General features: G+C 42.3%; 2 protein-coding genes across 9 annotated transcripts in view; one reads left to right on the plus strand and one right to left on the minus strand.

Annotated features, from left to right (window-relative positions):
• The window catches only part of plk3 (polo-like kinase 3 (Drosophila)), a 9,767-nt gene extending 3,980 nt beyond the window's left edge, over positions 1 to 5,787 (plus strand). The window contains exons 7-15 of the mRNA XM_062993922.1: positions 275 to 470; positions 570 to 696; positions 779 to 888; positions 1,396 to 1,507; positions 2,042 to 2,125; positions 2,236 to 2,398; positions 3,493 to 3,622; positions 4,850 to 4,963; positions 5,272 to 5,787. Of these exons, the coding sequence (XP_062849992.1) occupies positions 275 to 470; positions 570 to 696; positions 779 to 888; positions 1,396 to 1,507; positions 2,042 to 2,125; positions 2,236 to 2,398; positions 3,493 to 3,622; positions 4,850 to 4,963; positions 5,272 to 5,466 (1,231 nt within the window). The 3' untranslated portion in view covers positions 5,467 to 5,787. The remainder of the gene's footprint in view (positions 1 to 274; positions 471 to 569; positions 697 to 778; positions 889 to 1,395; positions 1,508 to 2,041; positions 2,126 to 2,235; positions 2,399 to 3,492; positions 3,623 to 4,849; positions 4,964 to 5,271) is intronic.
• Positions 5,788 to 7,648: 1,861 nt separating this feature from the next.
• On the minus strand, positions 7,649 to 12,555 carry LOC134311375 (dynein light chain Tctex-type protein 2B). Of its 8 annotated transcripts, none has more exons than XM_062993021.1 (4): positions 12,463 to 12,555; positions 10,712 to 10,803; positions 10,162 to 10,238; positions 7,649 to 8,499 (listed from the first exon to the last, which is right to left on the minus strand). In XM_062993021.1, the coding sequence occupies exons 3-4, from the start codon at positions 10,224 to 10,226 to the stop codon at positions 7,860 to 7,862; spliced, it is 705 nt and encodes a 234-aa protein (XP_062849091.1). In that variant the 5' UTR covers positions 10,227 to 10,238; positions 10,712 to 10,803; positions 12,463 to 12,555; the 3' UTR covers positions 7,649 to 7,859. The 8 variants fall into 8 exon arrangements, with proteins under 8 accessions (XP_062849091.1, XP_062849090.1, XP_062849092.1 ...); XM_062993020.1 differs by having other exon boundaries at positions 10,692 to 10,803; XM_062993022.1 differs by lacking the exon at positions 10,712 to 10,803 and adding an exon at positions 10,865 to 10,966 and having other exon boundaries at positions 12,463 to 12,547.
• Positions 12,556 to 22,754: the final 10,199 nt, after the last annotated feature.

Here is a 22,754-nt window from a genome sequence, read left to right on the forward strand (position 1 = left end):
CGGGCGGTGCAGCGGTTTAACACGTCGGCACACCACTGCATAGCTGCTTGGTCTGGCTCTGTGTGGGAACCCAATACTGCCAGGTGACGAGAAGTGGCGCAGATTGGACACACGTCACGAAGGGCGTGTGGTGATCCTGCTCTCCTCGATCGGATCAGGGTTACTCAAGGGGCCGTAGATTGGGGGGATATTGGTCTGTATTGGTGTCGCTTATTATTTATCCCTGGGGCATATCCGAAGTTTTAACCACAGTCTCTTTCTTCATCTGTCTCAGGTACACACTTTTGTGCGGAAGCCCACCTTTCGAAACCTTAGACCTTAAAGAGACGTACAAATGCATCAAGGAAGTCAAGTACACCCTTCCATCGACGCTCTCGGTGCCGGCGCAGAAGTTAATCTCGGCGATTCTCCAGAAGAACCCCAGCGATCGGCTAACGCTAGACCAGATTCTGGCTCACGAGTACTTCAAGGTTGGTTGGTTGCTGGAATCAAAACCACCAAAAGTTCTATTTTATGAAAGGTCTAGAGTTGATTTCATGACGTCATGACCTTTTTTCTTCTTATTTCAGAGCTACACTCCGGACAAACTTCCTGTCAGCGCTTGTGTAATGGTGCCCGAGCTCAACCCGCCCAGCCCGGCCAAGAAGTTCTTCACCAAGATGGCCAAGAGCCTCTTCGGGAAGAAGAAATCCAAAGGTAAGCCTTTGCATGACTGGTCTTTTGTGAAGCTTAGATTCAAGCTGAGTGTGCTAAGTGTCGTTTTTTTTCTGACCTGCAGCAGAGAAGAACACCAGCGAGGAGAAAGAGGACATCTCCAAACTCGTCTCTGGCATGGTCAAGCACTCCATCAGCCGGCAGATCAGCTACAAGACGGTTGGAGTGAACGAGGTATGCATCCGGTTTAGTCATTTCCAATTCCCTATTAATACCACACGGCCCCCTCAGACGTGTACAATCTGTGACCACTTCTTTTTACCTGCAAGTGTTGGTTTCCAACACAGAGCCGTATCACATAAGGAGAGTCACACTATGCTTTATGTGGACCCCCCCCCCTTCAATTCCAGAGATCGGGGCAAATCGTAGCCTAGTGGTTAAGGTACTGGACTGGTAATCAGAATGTTGCTGGTTCAAGCCCCCCACCACTGCCAGGTTCCTGTTGTTGGGCCCTTGAGCAAGGCCCTTAACCCTCAATTCTCAATTGCTCAGACTGTATACTGTAACTAATAAGTCGTTTTGGATAAAGGCATCTGCTAAATGCCTTCAAATGTGAATTTAGATCACATGTTGCAGCCCTACTTGGACCATTGCCCCGCCCGAGTACCCAGGGCCAATTTGAAATGCCACTCTCTCTTTCTTTACCTCATGCTTACACTTTCCTCCTTTCTTCTTTAACAGGTTGCCTCTCCGGCAGGTCAGCTGGCCGTTACTGGACCGTTGGACACCCCAGCCGAGGAAGAATCTAGAAAGTCAACGTCTTTCAAAGGCACTGTGGCCAGCAGCACCGACGGTAAGCACTGCTGCTAGTATATACACAGTCAAGTTACATTATTATGACCACTTCCTACAAGTCACGTTCCGTAAGCTGGCTTGGTGGGTATACAAGGTTTGCGATAGGTGTGGGGCTGATGGGATCTTCCAGCAAGACAATGCGACATGTCACACGGCTAGAAATGTCCAACACTGGTTGGAAGAGAATGACCTAGACTTCCAAGTACTACCCCGACCTGCTAATTCCCCAGACTTGAACTCGATCGAGCATCTGTGGGACCACCTCGATCATTGTGTTCGCTCTGTGGATCCTCCCCAACGCCCCCTCCAGCAGCTGTGTGATGCACTGCAGTCAACATGGCTCCAGATACCTGTGACAACCTACCAGGACTCTGGATATTAGCTGGTGGTCATAATAATGTGGCTCGATTGTGTGTATACAAATATTCCTCGGATTTGAGAGGCGCACCTGTCCCCAGTAGAAATGATCAATCAGTATGTCTAGTCACATGATCTGTGCAGGCATTAAACATCGGTTCAATTCTTTTTGCAGCATGTGAAGACACTCTGACACCAGCGTCTGTGGCAGAAGCAGCCATGAAAGTCCTCAACACCTGCTTATCCACAATGCCGACAGGTTTGTACCCACACTCTGCCCACTCTGGGCATTTTGTACGTATCGTATGTATCGTTTTATAAATGTATATGTACAGAGAAAATAATGCTTAAATTGATTTTGTTCTCCAGCATCCAAGAACGCCCCATGTCTCTCAAAGCCCAAGCCTTTCGTCTGGGTGACCAAATGGGTGGACTACTCCAACAAATACGGCTTCGGCTACCAGCTCTCCAACCAGAACGTCGGCGTCCTCTTCAACGAAGGCACCCATCTCAGCTTGTGCGACAAGCGCAAGTACGTGTCCTCTCCAATCCCGCCAATAATGTGTTCACTTGAAGACGTTTACTAGGGTTTTAACTAGGGATGTCGTACGATTAAAAATGTTAATCGCGATAAAAATTTGTAATCGTGTGACAGCCCTAATATATATGTATTCATCTCAATTAATCGCAAACTAATAATTAAGCAAAATTTAAACAGTTATGCACATTGTTATTGCAAGAACGTGTTTACCAATAAAACATTCATAAAATATGATAAAATTATTAAATCTAAATTCATTGTAGAAAGCACATTATCTGACACAAGTGAGGATCTTTTCCTGTTCATAACCCTGACACTGAAAACAGGTGCACCAACCATAATGTTTTGATCTAATATAAGGCATCAATAAAGCATCAAAACACAGATATGATTATTTCATAGCTCTATTAAGAAAACCCTTTAATACTGTGTTTGTGCAGAAAGAATACTGGGAAATACTGTTCTAAATTACCATTTAAACACCTATAAATACCTGAAACAGTCAAGTTAGCAAACATTATCTATAAGTAATTGACTAGTTATATAAAAAAAAGTGTTCATTAAAACAGTCCATGTAAACGCTTAGTCCATATAAATATCAGATACGAATGTGTTTTTAGAAAACTACAAACATCACAAATATAAATCATGTTTATAACCATGTGATGGAATAAGCTGAATAAAATGTAGAGATGAAACATCAGAGTTTCACTTTTTACCAGAGGGGAGGAGGCGGAGCTACGCGGTTTTGATAGACAGCTCTAGCAGCCAATGGAAATACTCGTTACAAAGCTTGCGTGGTTTCATTCATCTTTTCATCAACACGTAAAAAAAGTGAAAACCGCTAAAAGTAGTTCATCATCGGACAGTTCATGTGCTTTACATCCTAATTCATCTGAAATACAGATAATTACCACAGAGACACACATGTATGTGGCACAAACAGCCAAATAAAAAGTTAGATTCAAAATTTTAATCTTGATTAATTTTTTTAACCGCGATTAAAATTTTAACGCGTTAATTAACGCGATTAACGACAGCCCTCGTTTTAACCTAACGCTTTTTTTTATTTTTCCCTTTCACAGAGTCGTCCATTACTGTCTGACCAACAACAAACACTTCACCTTCCAAGCCGACACACTACCCGAACAGCTTCACAACCAGAAACACATCGTGGAGCTGATGGCCAACTACATGGAGCAGAATCTTATGGAGGTAAGAAACAATTTGTGCCCTATGAGTTCCTGAACTAAACTGAACTGGTTTTGGATGATTTTTGAAATGTGACCAAAACAAACGTAGTTACCACTGCAAAAGTCAAATTCAAAACGGAGACCTCCTAAGTACATCAAACCTATACTGACCTAAAAGAATGCATGTAAAACAACATACTAAAACAATGCTTGACATGGGCTATAGACTGATATGGGTGGCTCAGTGGGTAGCACTGTCACCACAGCAAGAAGATCCTGGTTGGGCAGTCCAGGTCCTTTCTGTATGGAGTTTGCATGTTCTCCATGCTTCAGTTTCCTCCCACAGTCCAAAAATGTGCAAGTGAGGTGAATTGGAGATACCAAATTGTCCAAGACTGTGTTTGATATAAACTTGTGAACTGATGAATCTTGTGTAATGAGTGGCTACCGTTTACTGTCATGAATGTAACCAAGAGTGTAAAACAATATAAGTTAGCTGTTATAAGTACATATAATATTAACTGGTTATTACAGTACAGTATTTTTAAACAGTGGTAAAAATCATGACTATTCAACTCATTTGGCAACTGTGCCAATTCAGGTATTTGGGTGAGAAGGAGGGTGGGTTGTAGAGATGTTCCTGGACCATTTTGCCTTTATTTCTCATTTATACATGTACAGAGTCAGAGTGCAGGGTCAGCCGTCATACGGCTCCCCTGGAGCAGGCAGGGTTAAGGGCCTGGATTGACGGCCCACAGCTTTACCCACTAGGCAACCACTGTCCCATGTAACTTTGTTTACAACAATAAAACTGATAATCAATCATTCTTTCTGGCTGCTCCTATTAGGGGTCACTATAGCAGATCATTGGGCCATACATCTAATTGGCACAGTTTTTTTTTATGCTGGATGCCATTCCTGACCCAACCCTCCTAGATATTAGCGCATGGGACCTGCACTGAAGGTGCACTGGTTAGGATAATATTATGAATGGCTGGCCATGTGCCTTCTGTATTTGAGAGCCTAGGCCCAGGATTCAAACCTCTGGATCTTAGGCACTGCCCAAGATTATTGGTTATCAAACCACCTCACAAAAGTTGATGACCCAACCATGAATGTTAATGGAAGTGCCACTTGGCACCATGTTTTCCCCCAACAGTTATATTCTGCAGCTTTATGGATATTTAAATAATCAGAGGTAAACAAACCCTGAGCTTCAAGAACTGAATGGAACCTTTTGTTTCTCCAGGGTGGAAATCTGGGCAGTGATGAGCCACCTTCTTCTACTGACTGTCCACTGCTCCTGCAATGGATGAAGACCGACCATGCCTTAGTCATGCTTTTCAACAATGGTTCCTTACAGGTGAGCATTTTATCATCCTTACTCACTCACTCTCTTAACCACTTTCCCAATTGGGGGGGGGGGGGTTGCTGGAGCCTATCCCAGCTTTTCAATGGGCACACAGTAACACCCTGGACGGGGCATACACATACACCCATTCACCTATAGAGCAATTAACCTGACTGCATGTTGTTGGACTGTGGGTGGAAACCCACTCAGACACGGGAGAACATGCAAATTCCGCACAGAACGGACCTGTGCGGTCCAAATCGAATTCTTTCATTTGATTGGATGATCGTTAATCTATATTTTCTCCTCCATCCTCATAGGTCAACTTCTACACGGACCACACCAAGGTGATCCTCTCCAAGCAGTCGGACTCGTACCTGTTGACCTACATCGGCCGGGACCGCGCCTCCTCCTCGTACGCTCTGACCGCCCTCGGCGAGCACGGCTGCTCACCCGAACTGCGCCAGCGCCTCAATTACGTCGTACAGCTCCTTCAGCACTACGCCAGACCGTAAACGAACCACAAACAAGGACTTAGACTGAAACCACGACAGGGCTCCTAGCTACTAAATGTCTCCTGTCCGGTCCTGGGCCGAATTCCGGCCTCCTCAGACTCGCGGTGCACCGATTTTGGATTCGTTTCCTTTTTTATTTTTTTTCCTAACTCACTGACACTAAGATCTCAACTTCACCACACAATAAAGTGACCAGGAGATAAAGAGAACACCCCTGATTAGGAGGATTTATTTTTTCTGGTACCGTTTTGTTCACCAGCCTTCACATTTCTTCGGACGCCGGTTCATAGCGCTGGTAATTTATGGTTCTTTTTTTTTTTATATATATATATATATATATAAAGATACTTTGTTTTAAAGCTGGCAGGACGAGCTGAAATCCACGGCTGGACCGACTGAAACTCACAAGAGAGGCGTGGAGGGAGTGCAAAGTGCCTTTTCGAGGGACGTCTGTCTGGGTTGTGCAATAATACTCGCTCTGAACCTTTCAGAGAAAGGGCTCGTTTGGAGGAGCCTTATTTTTTTTTTCCCTTCAGTTTAATTTGACAAGTGAGTAGAAACGGAGGGAGGTAAGCACTACGGTTAAACTTGCTATAAGCTTTTGCCTGGGAGGAAAAAAAAAAGATATTATGCTCCTGTAATATCTCGATCGGAATGCGGTGAATATCGTGTATTTATTCGTGCCTCTGACTCCGACGTTTACTTCATGCCTTCATGTACGGCAACCTTCTGAATACTGTGATCCTGACTGTACCAGTGTTTTCATGCCATCATTGTGAAAGTCTTCAGTCATTTTTTGTGGCACATGTTTATTTATTTATATTTTTTATTTATTTTTTATTTATTTATGTAAATGTATGTTGTTACCACTGGGTAAATGTTCTGTATGTTCACTTTTTTTATGTACTGGTACTATTTGAGGGGGGGGGGGATAATAAAGTTTGTTGAAATGCATATCTATAGGTATCTTTTTTTGGGAGACTAAGAGTAGGGCTGGGCGATCTCGATATGCTTTTGAGAAGTGGCGATATACAATACGGTATGATATAATGTGTGTTTTAATTTTATATTATTACAACAAATCAGCAAAAACTCACCATAACATTTTCTGTTGTCCATTTTACTTCAAATAAATGAGTATCCAATAAGTTTAATATTTGATAATGCCCTGCTATCATTGCAAAATCAAAGCACACGTTAAACAGCAGCATAAAATTATAACCGCTGCTTACCTGAGCTTCTCTTCTTCAAATTGAGACCAAATCTACACAGATCAGTCATGACATTAAAAACCACCTCCTTGTTTCTACACTCACTGTCCATTTTATCAGCTCCCACTTACCATATAGAAGCACTTTGTAGTTCTACAATTACTGACTAGTCCATCTGCTAATCTGTATGCTTTGTTAGCCCCCTTTCATGCTGTTCTTCAATGGTCAGGACCACTACAGAGCAGGTATTATTTGGGTGTGGGATCATTCTCAGCACTGCAGTTACACTGACATGGTGGTGGTGGTGTTGGTGTGTTTTGTGCTGGTATGATACTGTGTCCACTCACTGTCCACTTAATTAAACACTCCTACCTAGTTGGTCCACCTTGTAGATGTAAAGTCCGAGACGATCGCTCATCTATTTCTGCTGTTTGAGTTGGTCATCTTCTAGACCTTCATCAGTGGTCACAGGTCGCTCACAGGTGAGGTGTTTTAAAAACTCCAGCAGCATTTCTGTGTGTCATCCACTCATACCAGCACCATGTCATTGTCACTGCAGTGCTGAGAATGATCCACCACCTAAATAATACCTGCTCTGTAGTGGTCCCGGGAGGGTCCTGTACATTGAAGAACAGGGTGAAAGCGGGCTATAAAAGTATGTAGAGAAACAGATGGACTACAGTCAGTAATTGTAGAACTACGAAGTGCTTCTATATGGTAAGTGGAGCTGATAAAATGGGACAGTGAGTGTAGAAACAAGGAGGTGGTTTTAATGTTATGTTTTCTTTTGACCGAGGATTATAATCAACCTTATTAACACGGCAGTAATTATACACCTAGCTGGTTGGGCGTCTAAGTACAGAGATGATTGGCTACACGTGAGCGGCGTGGCCCGCCAAGGCCCGCGATGTATTGGGTGTGATACAGCACTGCCCACCAGGACCCTGGCAAGGATAAAACAGTATTATAAATGATAAAAAAAAAAATACATCAGTTTATTTATAGTGTTCAGAGAACTGGTCTTAAACCGAGGTGTACAGTTTAAGTAGCAGTATAGCCATAAGCACAGTATTCTAGCCCAATTAAAAGTAAATATTCTATTAAAAGACAGAAAATCCAAGGTTGTACCAAACTGCAAACTTCTTTAAATCTAAAAATCATGTATGTCATGTGATCGCAGTTCTATTCACAATAAACAGCGTACACAATAGCTACAGTAAAAATGGATTGGTTTTGAAAGACAGCCGTCGCGTAACTGTCCGTGTCGGTGCTGAAAAGGCCGCGACTGGCCACTCGGACCCCCTGCTGACCACGTTGCCCCATTACAACCTGGCACACCAACTTATACCGTGGTGGGTTGATGTCCTTCAGCTTGGTGCGCACCACATCAGCCAGCGTCTGGCTCAGCAGTCCGCAGTTGTCGTGTTCGTAAGACACTCCGGCGAGATAGCCGTCCAGAGTGTCTTGAAGGATCCGCTCGGTTCTGCTCACGCTGAAGCGGTGCGCTGGGTCTGGTCCGGTTCTGTACGTGTTTTCCAGGTGGGTCTCCTGGATGGGCTGGTGCAGCGGTAAGCCTGAGAAACTAAAGCTCCCTCCGCGAAGCCAACCGGCAAAGGAAAGGCGTCTGGCGGCGGAGAGCGAATCTTGTCGAGAGAACGACGGGTCGGCTAAAGGCATTCGCTGGGTTCCGTGAGTTTGATCCCTGGAGCTGCGACGGGTGGAGACGGATCCTTTCCGACGTCGTGATTCTGAGGCTAGGGATTGGTTGAACTGGGCTAGCGTTTCTTGAGACAGTGGCAGGGGCTGTGTAGCCATGACTGATCTGAGAATAGGCAGAAATAAGAAAACAATATGCAGACATCCTATTATAAAACTATACCAATTAATAGCTAGCTTTTTCCTTTTTTCAACCATAACAGACTCCACTCCTCTGGAAAGACTTGGAGTGTGCCCATTATGTCAAACTAACCACAAAGAAGTCACTTGCTAGTAATTTATAGTCACTATGCAGAATGATGTGGCCTGCATCTATAGGGATGGTAGATTCAAGTATAGTAGAGTGTGACCAGACCCCATATCTGGCAGGTTAAGAAGTAAAAAATATATATCCTTGCCCTTGTCCACATTGTTTTGGCTATATAATGTATTGTACCGTGGTACCTTGTAACTCGACGTCCCCTAAACTCTAAGTCTTTGAAACTCCACGCCCTTTATTAAGAAATATGTGCCCTTAGCATTTTCACTTTTAAACTTGTGTTATAGCTCGGGGTGCTGAGAAATTGTAAGAATCAGCTTTTCCCAGAGAGTCTAAAATGCTTATTGTGGCCGCTCAGGTGGCGCAGCGGTAAAGTACGCTAGCGCACCAGAGTTGGGGTTTCGAATACATCGTCGAATCTCAGCTCTGCCTTCCGACTGGGCTGGGCGGTTGCATGAACAACAATTGGCTATTGTTCAGTGTTAGAGGGTAAGAAAGTCGGATCATAGGTCCTCATAACTGGTGCAACTGATGGCGCCTGCACGGAGCTGAGGAATAACGCTGATGGGGGTGTGGCCCTCCGTACACAGTGCCTGTCGGTGTATGAACTCGACTCGTGCAGGTGAAAAATGCAGTCTGTACTGACTGTACATGCCGGAGGGGGCGTATGTCAGTTGAGAGGCGTCCTCAGTCAGCGGTGAAGGGTCGAATCAGTATAGAGGACGCATTCAGGGTAATTGGACTAGATTGTTAAAAATAAAGCTTAATGTGACTTAACGTATCAAAAGAACGACATAGGAACACTAAACCTCTTTTAATTATTACTGTTCGTTAATGAAATTCTTCGCTCGTTGTTTTAGTACAATAAGTCACGTTAAGCTTTGTGCACCAGCACACTTCATAGGAAATAATGGCACAGCAGCACAAAAGCTATTGTGCCGCTTCTTCTGTATACGTGTCAAAAACAACTCCATTATTTTACATCAGCCTAAAATATGTGCAGTTCTACGAGACCACAGAACGCATTAACAGGTTTCTCATACATCCTTATGGTAAAAAATACCTTAAAACTCGACGCCACTCCCAGAACCAACTGACGTCGAGTTTCAAGGTAACACAGTATAGTGTATTGTATCGTGTCCTTCATCTATTCACCTTTAGCAGCCACTTTATCTCTGATCAGGGTTGCAGTGTGTCTAACAGGATCTGAAAAGACTGGACACGAGGCAGAAATACACCCTGATCAGTGTTTTGTACCTTGAAACTCGACGTCAATTGGTTCTGGGAGTGGCATTGAGTTTCAAGGTATAAAGACGTTGAGTTTCAAGGTATTTTTTTCCATAAGGATGTATGGGAAACCTGTTAATGAGTTCCATGGTTCTGTAGAACTGCATATATTTTAGGCTGATGTAAAATAATGTGGTTGTTTTTGACACTTATACACAAAAAATAACACAAATATAATATAAACACTGAAATACAGTTAAAAATCTATAAAAATACATTTACTTCTTTATTGTTTCCTTATGCTTCTTAATCATGGAGATGCTTGGTCTTGGAATACCGTTTTCCATTCAGTAAAGGTGCTACATTCACAATTAAAAACAGTTAAACATCATTATAAAAATACAATAAAACCTGCTGTCTTCTGTTGACTTTTCAGATATTTAGGAATGCTATACATTAATTATTTACAGCTAGAATCACTAATGTCCCAACTGTTTTGGAAAGGGTATTTGTATATTGACAAGTAATTAAAATTCATAAGCAGTAATGCAGTACATTTCTGTGATTAAGTGTAATTAACTGTACTTAGTTTACTATTAAACTATTAAGTAAACTTGAGACAGTGGCAGGGGCATTATATATATACTGTATATATATATAGCAGTGCTATCAGCTGGCACTGATATTACTACTTAGTATTGGCCAGCTGATAGCACTGCTGAAAATTCGAACCCTGAATTAGTAGTAGGGTTGGCTAGTGGACAAGCATAATTTACTGCGGTGCCACCCCAGTGCCATAGACAAATGCTTACCAGTAAATGTAAGTAAATACCATTTCAAAAAGGGAAAATCCCAAATCGAGGTGTTAACTTGACATCTGACTTGTAAGATTCACCAACACTGTTTTATTCAGCGGTGTTCCCCCTACATGCACCCACAAAACAAAGGAAAACACAGACTTTTTAACAGTAGAAAGTCACCTCACATTTTGCTTTCGGGTTGAGTCAGCGCAGGAACGTTAAGACAGTGCCAGACGTGGTAGCTTGATGATGCACTTTCAGTTATACGTCAGTCACAAAATGTCAATCTGAAATGCGAGAGTCCTCGTCACGAGTCGGATTTTTATTGAGAATATAAATGTTTTGTCTGCTCAACTTCATTTCCTTTATTAATAAACATCCATTCCTGCATTTCAGGCCTGCAACACATTCCAAAAAAATGTTGGGACAGTAAAGCATTTACCAGTTTGTAATGCTGCCATTCCTTCTCACCACACTTAAGAGACGTTTTGGCACAGAGGAGACCAAGTGATTTAGTGTTTCAGCTTTTATTTTGTCTCATTCTTCCTGCAAACACTGCAAGCAGGCCAGTCCAGTACCCGTACCCTCTTCTTCCTCAGCCATGCCTTTGTAATGTGTGCAGCATGTGGTTTTGCATCGTCTTGTTGAAAAATACATGGACGTCCCTGAAAAAGATGACGTCTTGAAGGCAGCACATGTTGCTCTAAGATCTCAATGTACTTTTCTGCATTAATGCTGCCATCACAGAAGTGTAAATTACCCTTGCCAAGGGCACTGACACAGCGCCATACCATGACAGACCCTGGCTTTTGGACTTGTTCCTGATAACTGGATGGTCCTTTTCGTCTTTGGTCTGGAGCACACGGCTTCCTTTTTTTCCAAAAAAGACCTGGAATGCTGATTCGTCTGACCACAATACACGTCTCCACTTAAGTGTCAAAAACAACCTTTGGTCCATCCTAGATGCCTCCGAGCCCAGAGAAGTCGACGCCGCTTTTGTACATGGTTAACATAAGGCTTCTTTTTTGCACAGTAAAGTTTTAAGTGGCATTTGTGCATGTAACTCGGTATTGTAGAGCTTGACAAAGGTTTGCCAAAGTAATCCCTCACCCATGTGGTTATATCAGCTATTGTTGAGTGGTGGTTCTTGATGCAGTGTCGTCTGAGGGATCGAAGATCACGGGCGTTCAGCTTAAACTTGTGCCTTTGGCTTTTACACTCTGAAATTCCTCTCGATTTCTTGAATCGTTTAATCATATTATGCACTGTAGAGGGAGAAATATGCAAATCCCTTTCCAATCTTTATTTGATGTTCATTGTTTTTAAACATTTCAATCATTTTCTCACACATTTGTTGACAAACTGGAGATCCTCTGATCACCTTTGCTCATCAAAGACTCAGCCTTTCCTGGACGCTGCTTTTGTACCAAACCATGATTACAATCACATCATTATTAGCCCTAAATTTCCCCTGTCCCAACTTTTTTTGGAATGTGTTGCAGGTCTGAAATGCAGGAATGGATGTTTATTAATAAATGAAATGAAGTTGAGCAGATAAAACATGAAATATCTCGGGTTCAAACTGTCTGCAATCAAATGAGAGTCAAAGTAAATGTAAGGAACACTGTGTTTTTATTATTATTATACGTATGTACGTATATAATAATGTCGGATCATATAGAGTTCCTAAACTTCCTAGGTTGCTGATAAACAAAAACATATTTTACTGCATACATTATTACACAAAATTACAACAATTTCCTCAATCAATCAATGTTCTTACCTGCTAGAATGTTATTGTTGTTTCAATCGTTAAACTGAATCGTTTCAACAGTGGTTCTCCGCACTACCAGGCACCAACATGCCTCTACTAGAGCTTCCCTTTAACTCAGTTTTACTTTTTACCAGAAAGTGCATTTGTAAATTATTAGCTGAAAGGCTGGACGGGTCAGCAATCCCAACAATCTTTAAGCCGGGCAATCATTCACATAGTGCCTGTGTAGCTCATGGCTGGCTGCCATGCATTCGCTCGTTGGCATGGTGAAAGCTTTACTCATTCCAACAGTCCACCATAAATCTGACCTTGGATATACAAATATGCTTCAGTGCAGTCCGGTTGAGTTATGAGGTATGTCTTGTGGTGGGCGAGGTCTTCTTTTAACCCTAAGTGAGCATTAAGAACAAGATTCTCGTGGATGTGTAGAGTTTGGTCTTATAAACAAAAGTGTAGAGGCTAATAAATAAACCATCAACACATCTGATGGCCAGTGGGCACTATTATTTGTTTACAATGTTACCATGGGTAGGAGGGAACATGCCTTTAGCTTGGTTTAGTGCCCCATTCCTGTGTCCTCTTAAATATTCCTGCAGTGCCCCGAATACCCCTAATACTAAAACAAAATGCAGATGGTAAAAATGATATAATGATATAATCCCCAGTGATGCTATCTGCCAGTCGGTCATCTACATACAGACACAGAAATGATTGGCTGTGTTTAAATGAGCAGTCAAGACCCCGCTCATGAATTTGCGTCCTGCCCGAGCAGTTTGGAAGTGAATTTTACTACTATGCTCCATTCTGTGGGCATATACAGTGTATCACAAAAGTGAGTACACCCCTCACATTTCTGCAGATATTTAAGTATATCTTTTCATGGGACAACACTGGCAAAATGTCACTTTGACACAATGAAAAGTAGTCTGTGTGCAGCTTATATAACAGTGTAAATTTATTCTTCCCTCAAAATAACTCAATATACAGCCATTAATGTCTAAACCACCGGCAACAAAAGTGAGTACACCCCTTAGTGAAAGTTCCTGAAGTGTCAATATTTTGTGTGGCCACCATTATTTCCCAGAACTGCCTTAACTCTCCTGGGCATGGAGTTTACCAGAGCTTCACAGGTTGCCACTGGAATGCTTTTCCACTCCTCCATGACGACATCACGGAGCTGGCGGATATTCGAGACTTTGCGCTCCTCCACCTTCCGCTTGAGGATGCCCCAAAGATGTTCTATTGGGTTTAGGTCTGGAGACATGCTTGGCCAGTCCATCACCTTTACCCTCAGCCTCTTCAATAAAGCAGTGGTCGTCTTAGAGGTGTGTTTGGGGTCATTATCATGCTGGAACACTGCCCTGCGACCCAGTTTCCGGAGGGAGGGGATCATGCTCTGCTTCAGTATTTCACAGTACATATTGGAGTTCATGTGTCCCTCAATGAAATGTAACTCCCTAACACCTGCTGCACTCATGCAGCCCCAGACCATGGCATTCCCACCACCATGCTTGACTGTAGGCATGACACACTTATCTTTGTACTTCTCACCTGATTGCCACCACACATGCTTGAGACCATCTGAACCAAACAAATTAATCTTGGTCTCATCAGACCATAGGACATGGTTCCAGTAATCCATGTCCTTTGTTGACATGTCTTCAGCAAACTGTTTGCGGGCTTTCTTGTGTAAAGACTTCAGAAGAGGCTTCCTTCTGGGGTGACAGCCATGCAGACCAATTTGATGTAGTGTGCGGCGTATGGTCTGAGCACTGACAGGCTGACCCCCCACCTTTTCAATCTCTGCAGCAATGCTGACAGCACTCCTGCACCTATCTTTCAAAGACAGCAGTTGGATGTGACGCTGAGCACGTGCACTCAGCTTCTTTGGACGACCAACGCGAGGTCTGTTCTGAGTGGACCCTGCTCTTTTAAAACGCTGGATGATCTTGGCCACTGTGCTGCAGCTCAGTTTCAGGGTGTTGGCAATCTTCTTGTAGCCTTGGCCATCTTCATGTAGCGCAACAATTCGTCTTTTAAGATCCTCAGAGAGTTCTTTGCCATGAGGTGCCATGTTGGAACTTTCAGTGACCAGTATGAGAGAGTGTGAGAGCTGTACTACTAAATTGAACACACCTGCTCCCTATGCATACCTGAGACCTAGTAACACTAACAAATCACATGACATTTTGGAGGGAAAATGACAAGCAGTGCTCAATTTGGACATTTAGGGGTGTAGTCTCTTAGGGGTGTACTCACTTTTGTTGCCGGTGGTTTAGACATTAATGGCTGTATTTTGAGTTATTTTGAGGGAAGAATAAATTTACACTGTTATATAAGCTGCACACAGACTACTTTTCATTGTGTCAAATTTTCATTTTGTCAGTGTTGTCCCATGAAAAGATATACTTAAATATCTGCAGAAATGTGAGGGGTGTACTCACTTTTGTGATACACTGTATATACAGTGTATCACAAAAGTGAGTACACCCCTCACATTTCTGCAAATATTTTATTATATCTTTTCATGGGACAACACTATAGAAATAAAACTTGGATATAACTTAGAGTAGTCAGTGTACAACTTGTATAGCAGTGTAGATTTACTGTCTTCTGAAAATAACTCAACACACAGCCATTAATGTCTAAATGGCTGGCAACATAAGTGAGTACACCCCACAGTGAACATGTCCAAATTGTGCCCAAAGTGTCAATATTTTGTGTGACCACCATTATTATCCAGCACTGCCTTAACCCTCCTGGGCATGGAATTCACCAGAGCTGCACAGGTTGCTACTGGAATCCTCTTCCACTCCTCCATGATGACATCACGGAGCTGGTGGATGTTAGACACCTTGAACTCCTCCACCTTCCACTTGAGGATGCGCCACAGGTGCTCAATTGGGTTTAGTCCATCACCTTTACCTTCAGCTTCCTCAGCAAGGCAGTTGTCATCTTGGAGGTTGTGTTTGGGGTCGTTATCCTGTTGGAAAACTGCCATGAGGCCCAGTTTTCGAAGGGAGGGGATCATGCTCTGTTTCAGAATGTCACAGTACATGTTGGAATTCATGTTTCCCTCAATGAACTGCAGCTCCCCAGTGCCAGCAACACTCATGCAGCCCAAGACCATGATGCTACCACCACCATGCTTGACTGTAGGCAAGATACAGTTGTCTTGACTTGTACTTCTCACCAGGGCGCCGCCACACATGCTGGACACCATCTGAGCCAAACAAGTTTATCTTGGTCTCATCAGACCACAGGGCATTCCAGTAATCCATGTTCTTGGACTGCTTGTCTTCAGCAAACTGTTTGCGGGCTTTCTTGTGTGTCAGCTTCCTTCTGGGATGACGACCATGCAGACCGAGTTGATGCAGTGTGCGGCGTATGGTCTGAGCACTGACAGGCTGATCTCCCACGTCTTCAACCTCTGCAGCAATGCTGGCAGCACTCATGTGTCTATTTTTTAAAGCCAACCTCTGGATATGACGCCGAACACGTGGACTCCACTTCTTTGGTCGACCCTGGCGAAGCCTGTTCCGAGTGAAACCTGTCCTGGAAAACCGCTGTATGACCTTGGCCACCATGCTGTAGCTCAGTTTCAGGGTGTTAGCAATCTTCTTATAGCCTCACCATCTTTGTGGAGAGCAACAATTCTATTTCTCACATCCTCAGAGAGTTCTTTGCCATGAGGTGCCATGTTGAATATCCAGTGGTCAGTATGAGAGAATTGTACCCAAAACACCAAATTTAACAGCCCTGCTCCCCATTTACACCTGGGACCTTGACACATGACACCAGGGAGGGACAACGACACATTTGGGCACAATTTGGACATGTTCACTGTGGGGTGTACTCACTTATGTTGCCAGCTATTTAGACATTAATGGCTGTGTGTTGAGTTATTTTCAGAAGACAGTAAATCTACACTGCTATACAAGCTGTACACTGACTACTCTAAGTTATATTCAAGTTTCATGTCTATAGTGTTGTCCCATGAAAAGATATAATGAAATATTTGCAGAAATGTGAGGGGTGTACTCACTTTTGTGATACACTGTATATATATATATATATATATATATATATATATATATATATATGTATATATATATATATATATATATATATATACACCGATCCTTCCTAATATTGTGTTGGTCCCCCTTTTCCTGCCAAAACAGCCCTGCCTCGTCTAGGCATGGACTCCACTAGACCCCTGAAGGTGTGCTGTGGTATCTGGCGTACATGGTCTGCAACAATGCTTAGGTAGGTAGTACGTGTCAAACTAACATCCACATGGATGGCAAGACCCAAGGTTTCCTAGCAGAACATTGCTCAAAGCATCACACTGACTCTGGCATGCCTTCTCCACATGTCAGTGGTCATAATGTTATGCCTCGTTGGTGTATATATATATATATATATATATATATATATATATATATATATGTGTGCGACTGCCGCTTTGTTCAGCGCTTGGCTTGAGCGGTGCGGTAAAACGTCATCAAAGTGCGAATATGAGACGAATCTGCATTTGTGTGGAATAACCAACGTTTATTAGTATTCTATTTCTAACGTTTAATCATGGAAATGGTGATGGGGTATGCTTTCTCATACCTGTTGGCAGTGTATGTGACCACAATAGCAAAACTTACTAGTTAAAACGGGTGTCCACAAACTTTTGGTCATGTTATGTACTACAACATTTGACAATACAGATATGATACAGAACAGGTAATCAGGATATATGGTTAGTGTGGCTATAATGAGCAATAATAGCTCTTTTTTTAAATTTAAGGCATTTGTTTTCAGGTGTACATGTGGAACTCGTGTGTCAAAAAGGCAAAACACTATTCAAAGGTTTTTTAGCAAGTCCAGGCATGTCAGAGAGAGGGGCGGGGAACTGTTAACTGAAATGTAAGAGCTCTCTTCTGAAACGTAAACAGACTGCACTGTTAGGACTTTGTATTCAGAAGGCAAAGGTCATATTAGTTCTGTTTATGTATAGAAGAGAACAGAACCAGTCCAAAATGCATGCTGTTGAGATGTTTGTTAGTTTTTTGTGTTAGTAATGCTTCAAAGTTCTTAGTGAAGGTATATAAAATGATTCGGATTATTGAAGGTGATTTATAATGTTGATTAATAATGAACTTGATATATACAGTATGTAATGCCTATACAACCCCAAATCAGAAAAAGTTGGGACAGCATTCCAGCATGTTGCCATTTCTTTTCACCACACTTAAAAGACGTTTTGACATCGAGGATACCAAGTGATTTCGTGTTTCAGCTTTTATTTTGTCCCATTCTTCCTGCAAACACGTCTTAAGATGTACAACAGTACGGGGTCGTCGTCGTCGTCGCATTTTTCGTTTCAAAATTCTCCACACATTCTCTATTGGCGACAGGTCAGGACTGCAGGCAGGCCAGTCCAGTACCCGTACCCTCTTGTGTGCAGCATGTGGTTTTGCATCGTCTTGTTGAAAAATGCATGGACGTCCCTGGAAAAGATGACGTCTTGAAGGCAGCATGTGTTGCTCTGAGTTCTCAATGTACTTTTCCTACGGCAATTCAGTCAGCAATCGGCTAGTAAAAGTGTCCAAGATGTCGAAGTGTAAACCAGCTTAAAACACTTCATTGGTTTGGAAAATTCACAACCAATTCTGCAGACAGAGGAAGGGGGGGATTGTGTCAAAACACAGTTGAAAATTTTCGTATTTGAGACGGAGCCTAGATGGACGTTCTAGGTTTACATTCAGCTATTAAGGTAGGCTGTTCTGTGTATTGTAGCTTCCATTTATTCTATCATTTAATTTATAAGTTATTATTATTTAATGACTGCTGTGAAATGTGGCACTTTTGTGGTCCATGAATTTAGTAGGGCCCTAGTCATAAGAAAATGTATAAGAATAATTTGTAGGGCAGTTGTAGCTTAGCGGTTAGTGTGCTGGACTAGTAGACAAAAGGTCGCTGGTTCAAGCCCTACCACTGCCAGCTTGCCACTGTTGGACCCTTGAGCAAGGCTCTTAACCCTCAATTGATTAGATTGTTTACTGTCACAGTATTGTAAGTCGCTCGTACTACACTCACTCCTCTGTACTATATCAGACATCCCAAGCTGCAAAATCTCATTTCAGGGAGGTACCCCTGGGCCCGGACCTCGACCACCCAAGCCCAAGAAAAAAAAAGCTAAAAAACCTCTCGTACACACCAAAGGATTTGGGTGATAACAGAACTTTTAGGAGCTGCTAACTGAGCTACTAAGCTAACTGTTCGTGTCACAAACACATTAATGTGTACTACATAATGCACTAGATAGTGTGAAAGATAATAGATTTATATTCCCTTCTTAGTGCACTAGATACTGTACTAGATAATAGACTTATGTTTCCTACATAATGCTTTAGGTGGCGTATTAGTTAATGGATTTAGGTTCCCTACATAGTGCACTAAATTGTATATCAGATAACGGATTTATGTTCCCTACATAGTGCACTAGATAGTATTTTAGATATGAATTTATGTTCCCTACGTAGTGCACTAGATAGTGAATTAGACAGTTGGTTTAGGTTCCCTACACAGTGCACTAGATAGTATTTTAGATATGAATTTATGTTCCCTACGTAGTGCACTAGATAGTAAATTAGACAATTGGTTTAGGTTCCCTACACAGTGCGCTAGATTGCATATCAGATCACGGATTTATGCTCCCTACATAGTGCACTAGATAGTATTTTAGATATGAATTTACGTTCCCTACGTAGTGCACTAGATAGTGAATTAGACAATTGGTTTATGTTCCCTACACTGTGCACTAGATTGCATATCAGATCACGGATTTATGCTCCCTACATAGTGCACTAGATAGTGTATTAGATAACGCATTCATGTTCACTACATAGTGCACTAGATAGTGTATTACATAATTAATTATGTTCCCTACATAGTGCACTAAATTGTATATCACATAACGGATTTATGTTCCCTACATAGTGCACTAGACAGTATATTAGACAATTGATTTATGTTCCCTACATAGTGCGCTAGATTGTATATCAGATAACGGATTTAATACGCGTGCGGGTTTGTGTCGCTCTTGGCCGCTCGTTCTAGATTCCGGGAGATTTTATCTGACTTGCGGGCATCAGGGAGCCGCTATGTATATTTCTGCTATATGCCCACAAATGACGCCACAAACCTACTATTTTCTGGTTCCAGCTGGGTTGGAATGCGCCAACTGATTCAAAATTAGGTTCTCGAACAGGAACAGTCGTCCGAAAAGGCCTAACAGTGTACGTTCTGGATTGCGTACAGCATATATAGTCCACTAATTAAGTCGAGGAGAAAGCTTACAACCTAAACGTAGGTAGACATTAAAACAAAGGGGACTTCAGCAGTCACAAAGCTGTTTAATATTAAGCCAGACATGCTTTGATTTATTGTTGTATCAAAGTATGTGGCTGTAATTCATTATTCATGTGGATTCGAGCTGATGCATTTTTCATTGGGTTTAATCACATTGTTTGTCTGCATATGAGATCAGTCAGCTGGGCTGAAGTAATCTAAAAGGTAAGCCAGTAGACTACAACCATAAAAAATACGTTTGGTAAACTTTAATACACATATTATACAACAGTCCTATATTTACTCTTATTACATGTATACACATTTATAAATATGGCATTTTAGAAATGCATCTTCATCAACTGTCAAACCACCATTAATTTAATAGAAATGTAACAGAGTGACTGACATTACATTGTATGGTGCTCAGGTGATGCAGGGGTTTCAAATCTCAGCATTGTCAGCTGGTCGGGCGTCTACACAGACATGATCGGCTACGTCTGAGAGGATGGTGAACTCTCCTATCCATTGGGAGGGTGTGTGGACCAGAATGATCCGTATCTCCAGACTTGATGTACTGCTGTGTGAATCTCCGATTCACATCACTCGCATGTATTTGGACTGTGGGAGGAAACCGGAGCTCCCGGAGGAAACCCATGCAGACACAAGGGGAACATGCTAACTCCACACAGAAAGGACCCAGACCGTCCCACCTGGGGATGGAACCCAGGACCTTCTTGCTGTGAGGCGAAAGTGCTACACACCGAGCCGTGCCGCCTTAAAAAGCAATTAAATTAATAAAATAATAATTAATTAAAATTAATTAATTACAATTAAAATTTAATTAATTAATACAAATTTGATTAAAATTTATTAATTAAAATTAAAAGGTTTTAAATGATAAATTCTTAAATATTGAATAAATTAATTGTCATTTATGTTAATTATTAATCATAAAAGAAGTAATTTTAAATTACTGACATTTCAGTACATACACCAATCAGGCATAACATTATGATCACCTCCTTGTTTCTACACTTACTGTCCATTTTATCAGCTCCACTAGCCCCCTTTCATGCTGTTCTTCAATGGTCAGGACCACTACAGAGCAGGTATTATTTAGGTGGTGGATCATTCTCGGCACTGCAGTGACACTGACATGGTGGTGGTGTGTTAGTGTGTGTTGTGCTGGTATGAGTGGATCAGACACAGCAGCGCTGATGGAGTTTTTAAACACCTCACTGTCACTGCTGGACTGAGAATAGTCCACTAACCAAAAACATCCAGCCAATAGCGCCCCGTGGGCTGCATCCTGTGACCACTGATGAAGGTCTAGAAGATGACCGACTCAAACAGCAGCAATAGATGAGCGATCGTCTCTGACTTTACATCTACAAGGTGGACCAACTAGGTAGGAGTGTCTAATAGGGTGGACAGTGAGTGGACACAGTATTTAAAAACTCCAGCAGCGCTGCTGTGTTTGATCCACTCATACCAACACAACACACACTAACACACCACCACTACGTCATTGTCACTGTGGTGCTGAGAATGACCCACCACCTAAATAATACCTGCTCTGTGGTGGTCCTGTGGGGGTCCAGTCTCACGCATGGAGAGTCCAGTCTTTTCCCACTCAGCAGACTTAGTGGCTAGTTTTCACTGAGCTGAGATTCGAACTCTGAGAGCTTAGGTCCCCGGCGCTGGTGTGCTAGCAGAATGAAACACTATGTAGTATTTACGGGACCACAGCTGTGTCCGGGATTCAAGATTCCTCATGTCTGGGAGCTTAGTAATTGCAAACACGTCTTTTGTTCTGATCTCTCGTCTCTCGATGTGGCCTCAAAACACGGTGAATCACATTTTTTCGGAAACACAGCAAAGCAAGGTTATACGCCTTGACAGGAAGTCCATTTCCTTGTCACAGCCCACCCTCCCCTTCCTATTGCTGACGCTTCTGTGCTGGGCTGGAGGAGAGTCAGCGCTGAGTAACGTACAGTGACGGGGCGATCCAGGCCACGCTTCACGTCTCTCGCGGAAGCAGCCTCTACGTAAATCATCCGTCAGTAATATTTTCTCAGTATTTCAGTCCTATCTATAACTGGTCCACCCACATCCTTCAGTTTAGCCTGCCAATGCTATATGGATGCAGTCACTCGGTAATGTCACTATATAAATAATCACACTGTAGCAGACATCCCAAGTTGCAAAAACTCATTTCAGGGAGGTACCCCGGACCCGGACCTCGACCCCCCCCCCCCAAAAAAAAAAGAAGCTAAAAAAACCTCTCACACACACCAAAAGATATGGGTGATAACAGAACTTTTAGGAGCTGCTAACTAAGCTGCTAAGCTAACTGTTCGCGTCACAAACATACATAGTGCACTAGATAGTGTGAAAGATAATAGATTTATGTTCCTTACATAGTGCACTAGATAGTGTGAAAGATAATAGATTTATGTTCCCTACATAGTGCTCTAGATTGTATATTAGAAAAGAATTTATGTTCCTTACTTAGTGCGCCAGATAGTGTACTAGATATTAGACTTATGTTTCTTACATTATGTAGCTTTAGGTAGCGTATTAGTTAACGGATTTAGGTTCCCTACATAGTGCACTAAATTGTATATCAGATAACGGATTTATGTTCCCTACATAGTGCACTAGATAGTATTTTAGATATTAATTTATGTTCCCTACATAGTGCACTAGAGAGTGAATTAGACAATTGGTTTTTGTTCCCTACACAGTGCACTAGATTGTACATCAGATTACAGATTTATGTTCCCTACATAGTGCACTAGATAGTGTATTAGATAACGCATTCATGTTCCTTACATAGTGCACTAGATAGTGTATCAGGTAACGGATTTATGTTCCCTACATAGTGCACTAGACAGTATATTAGATAATTGATTTATGTTCCCTACACAGTGCGCTAGATTGTATATCAG

Source organism: Trichomycterus rosablanca, chromosome 4 (genome assembly GCF_030014385.1).
Source record: "Trichomycterus rosablanca isolate fTriRos1 chromosome 4, fTriRos1.hap1, whole genome shotgun sequence".
Lineage (NCBI taxonomy): Eukaryota > Metazoa > Chordata > Actinopteri > Siluriformes > Trichomycteridae > Trichomycterus > Trichomycterus rosablanca.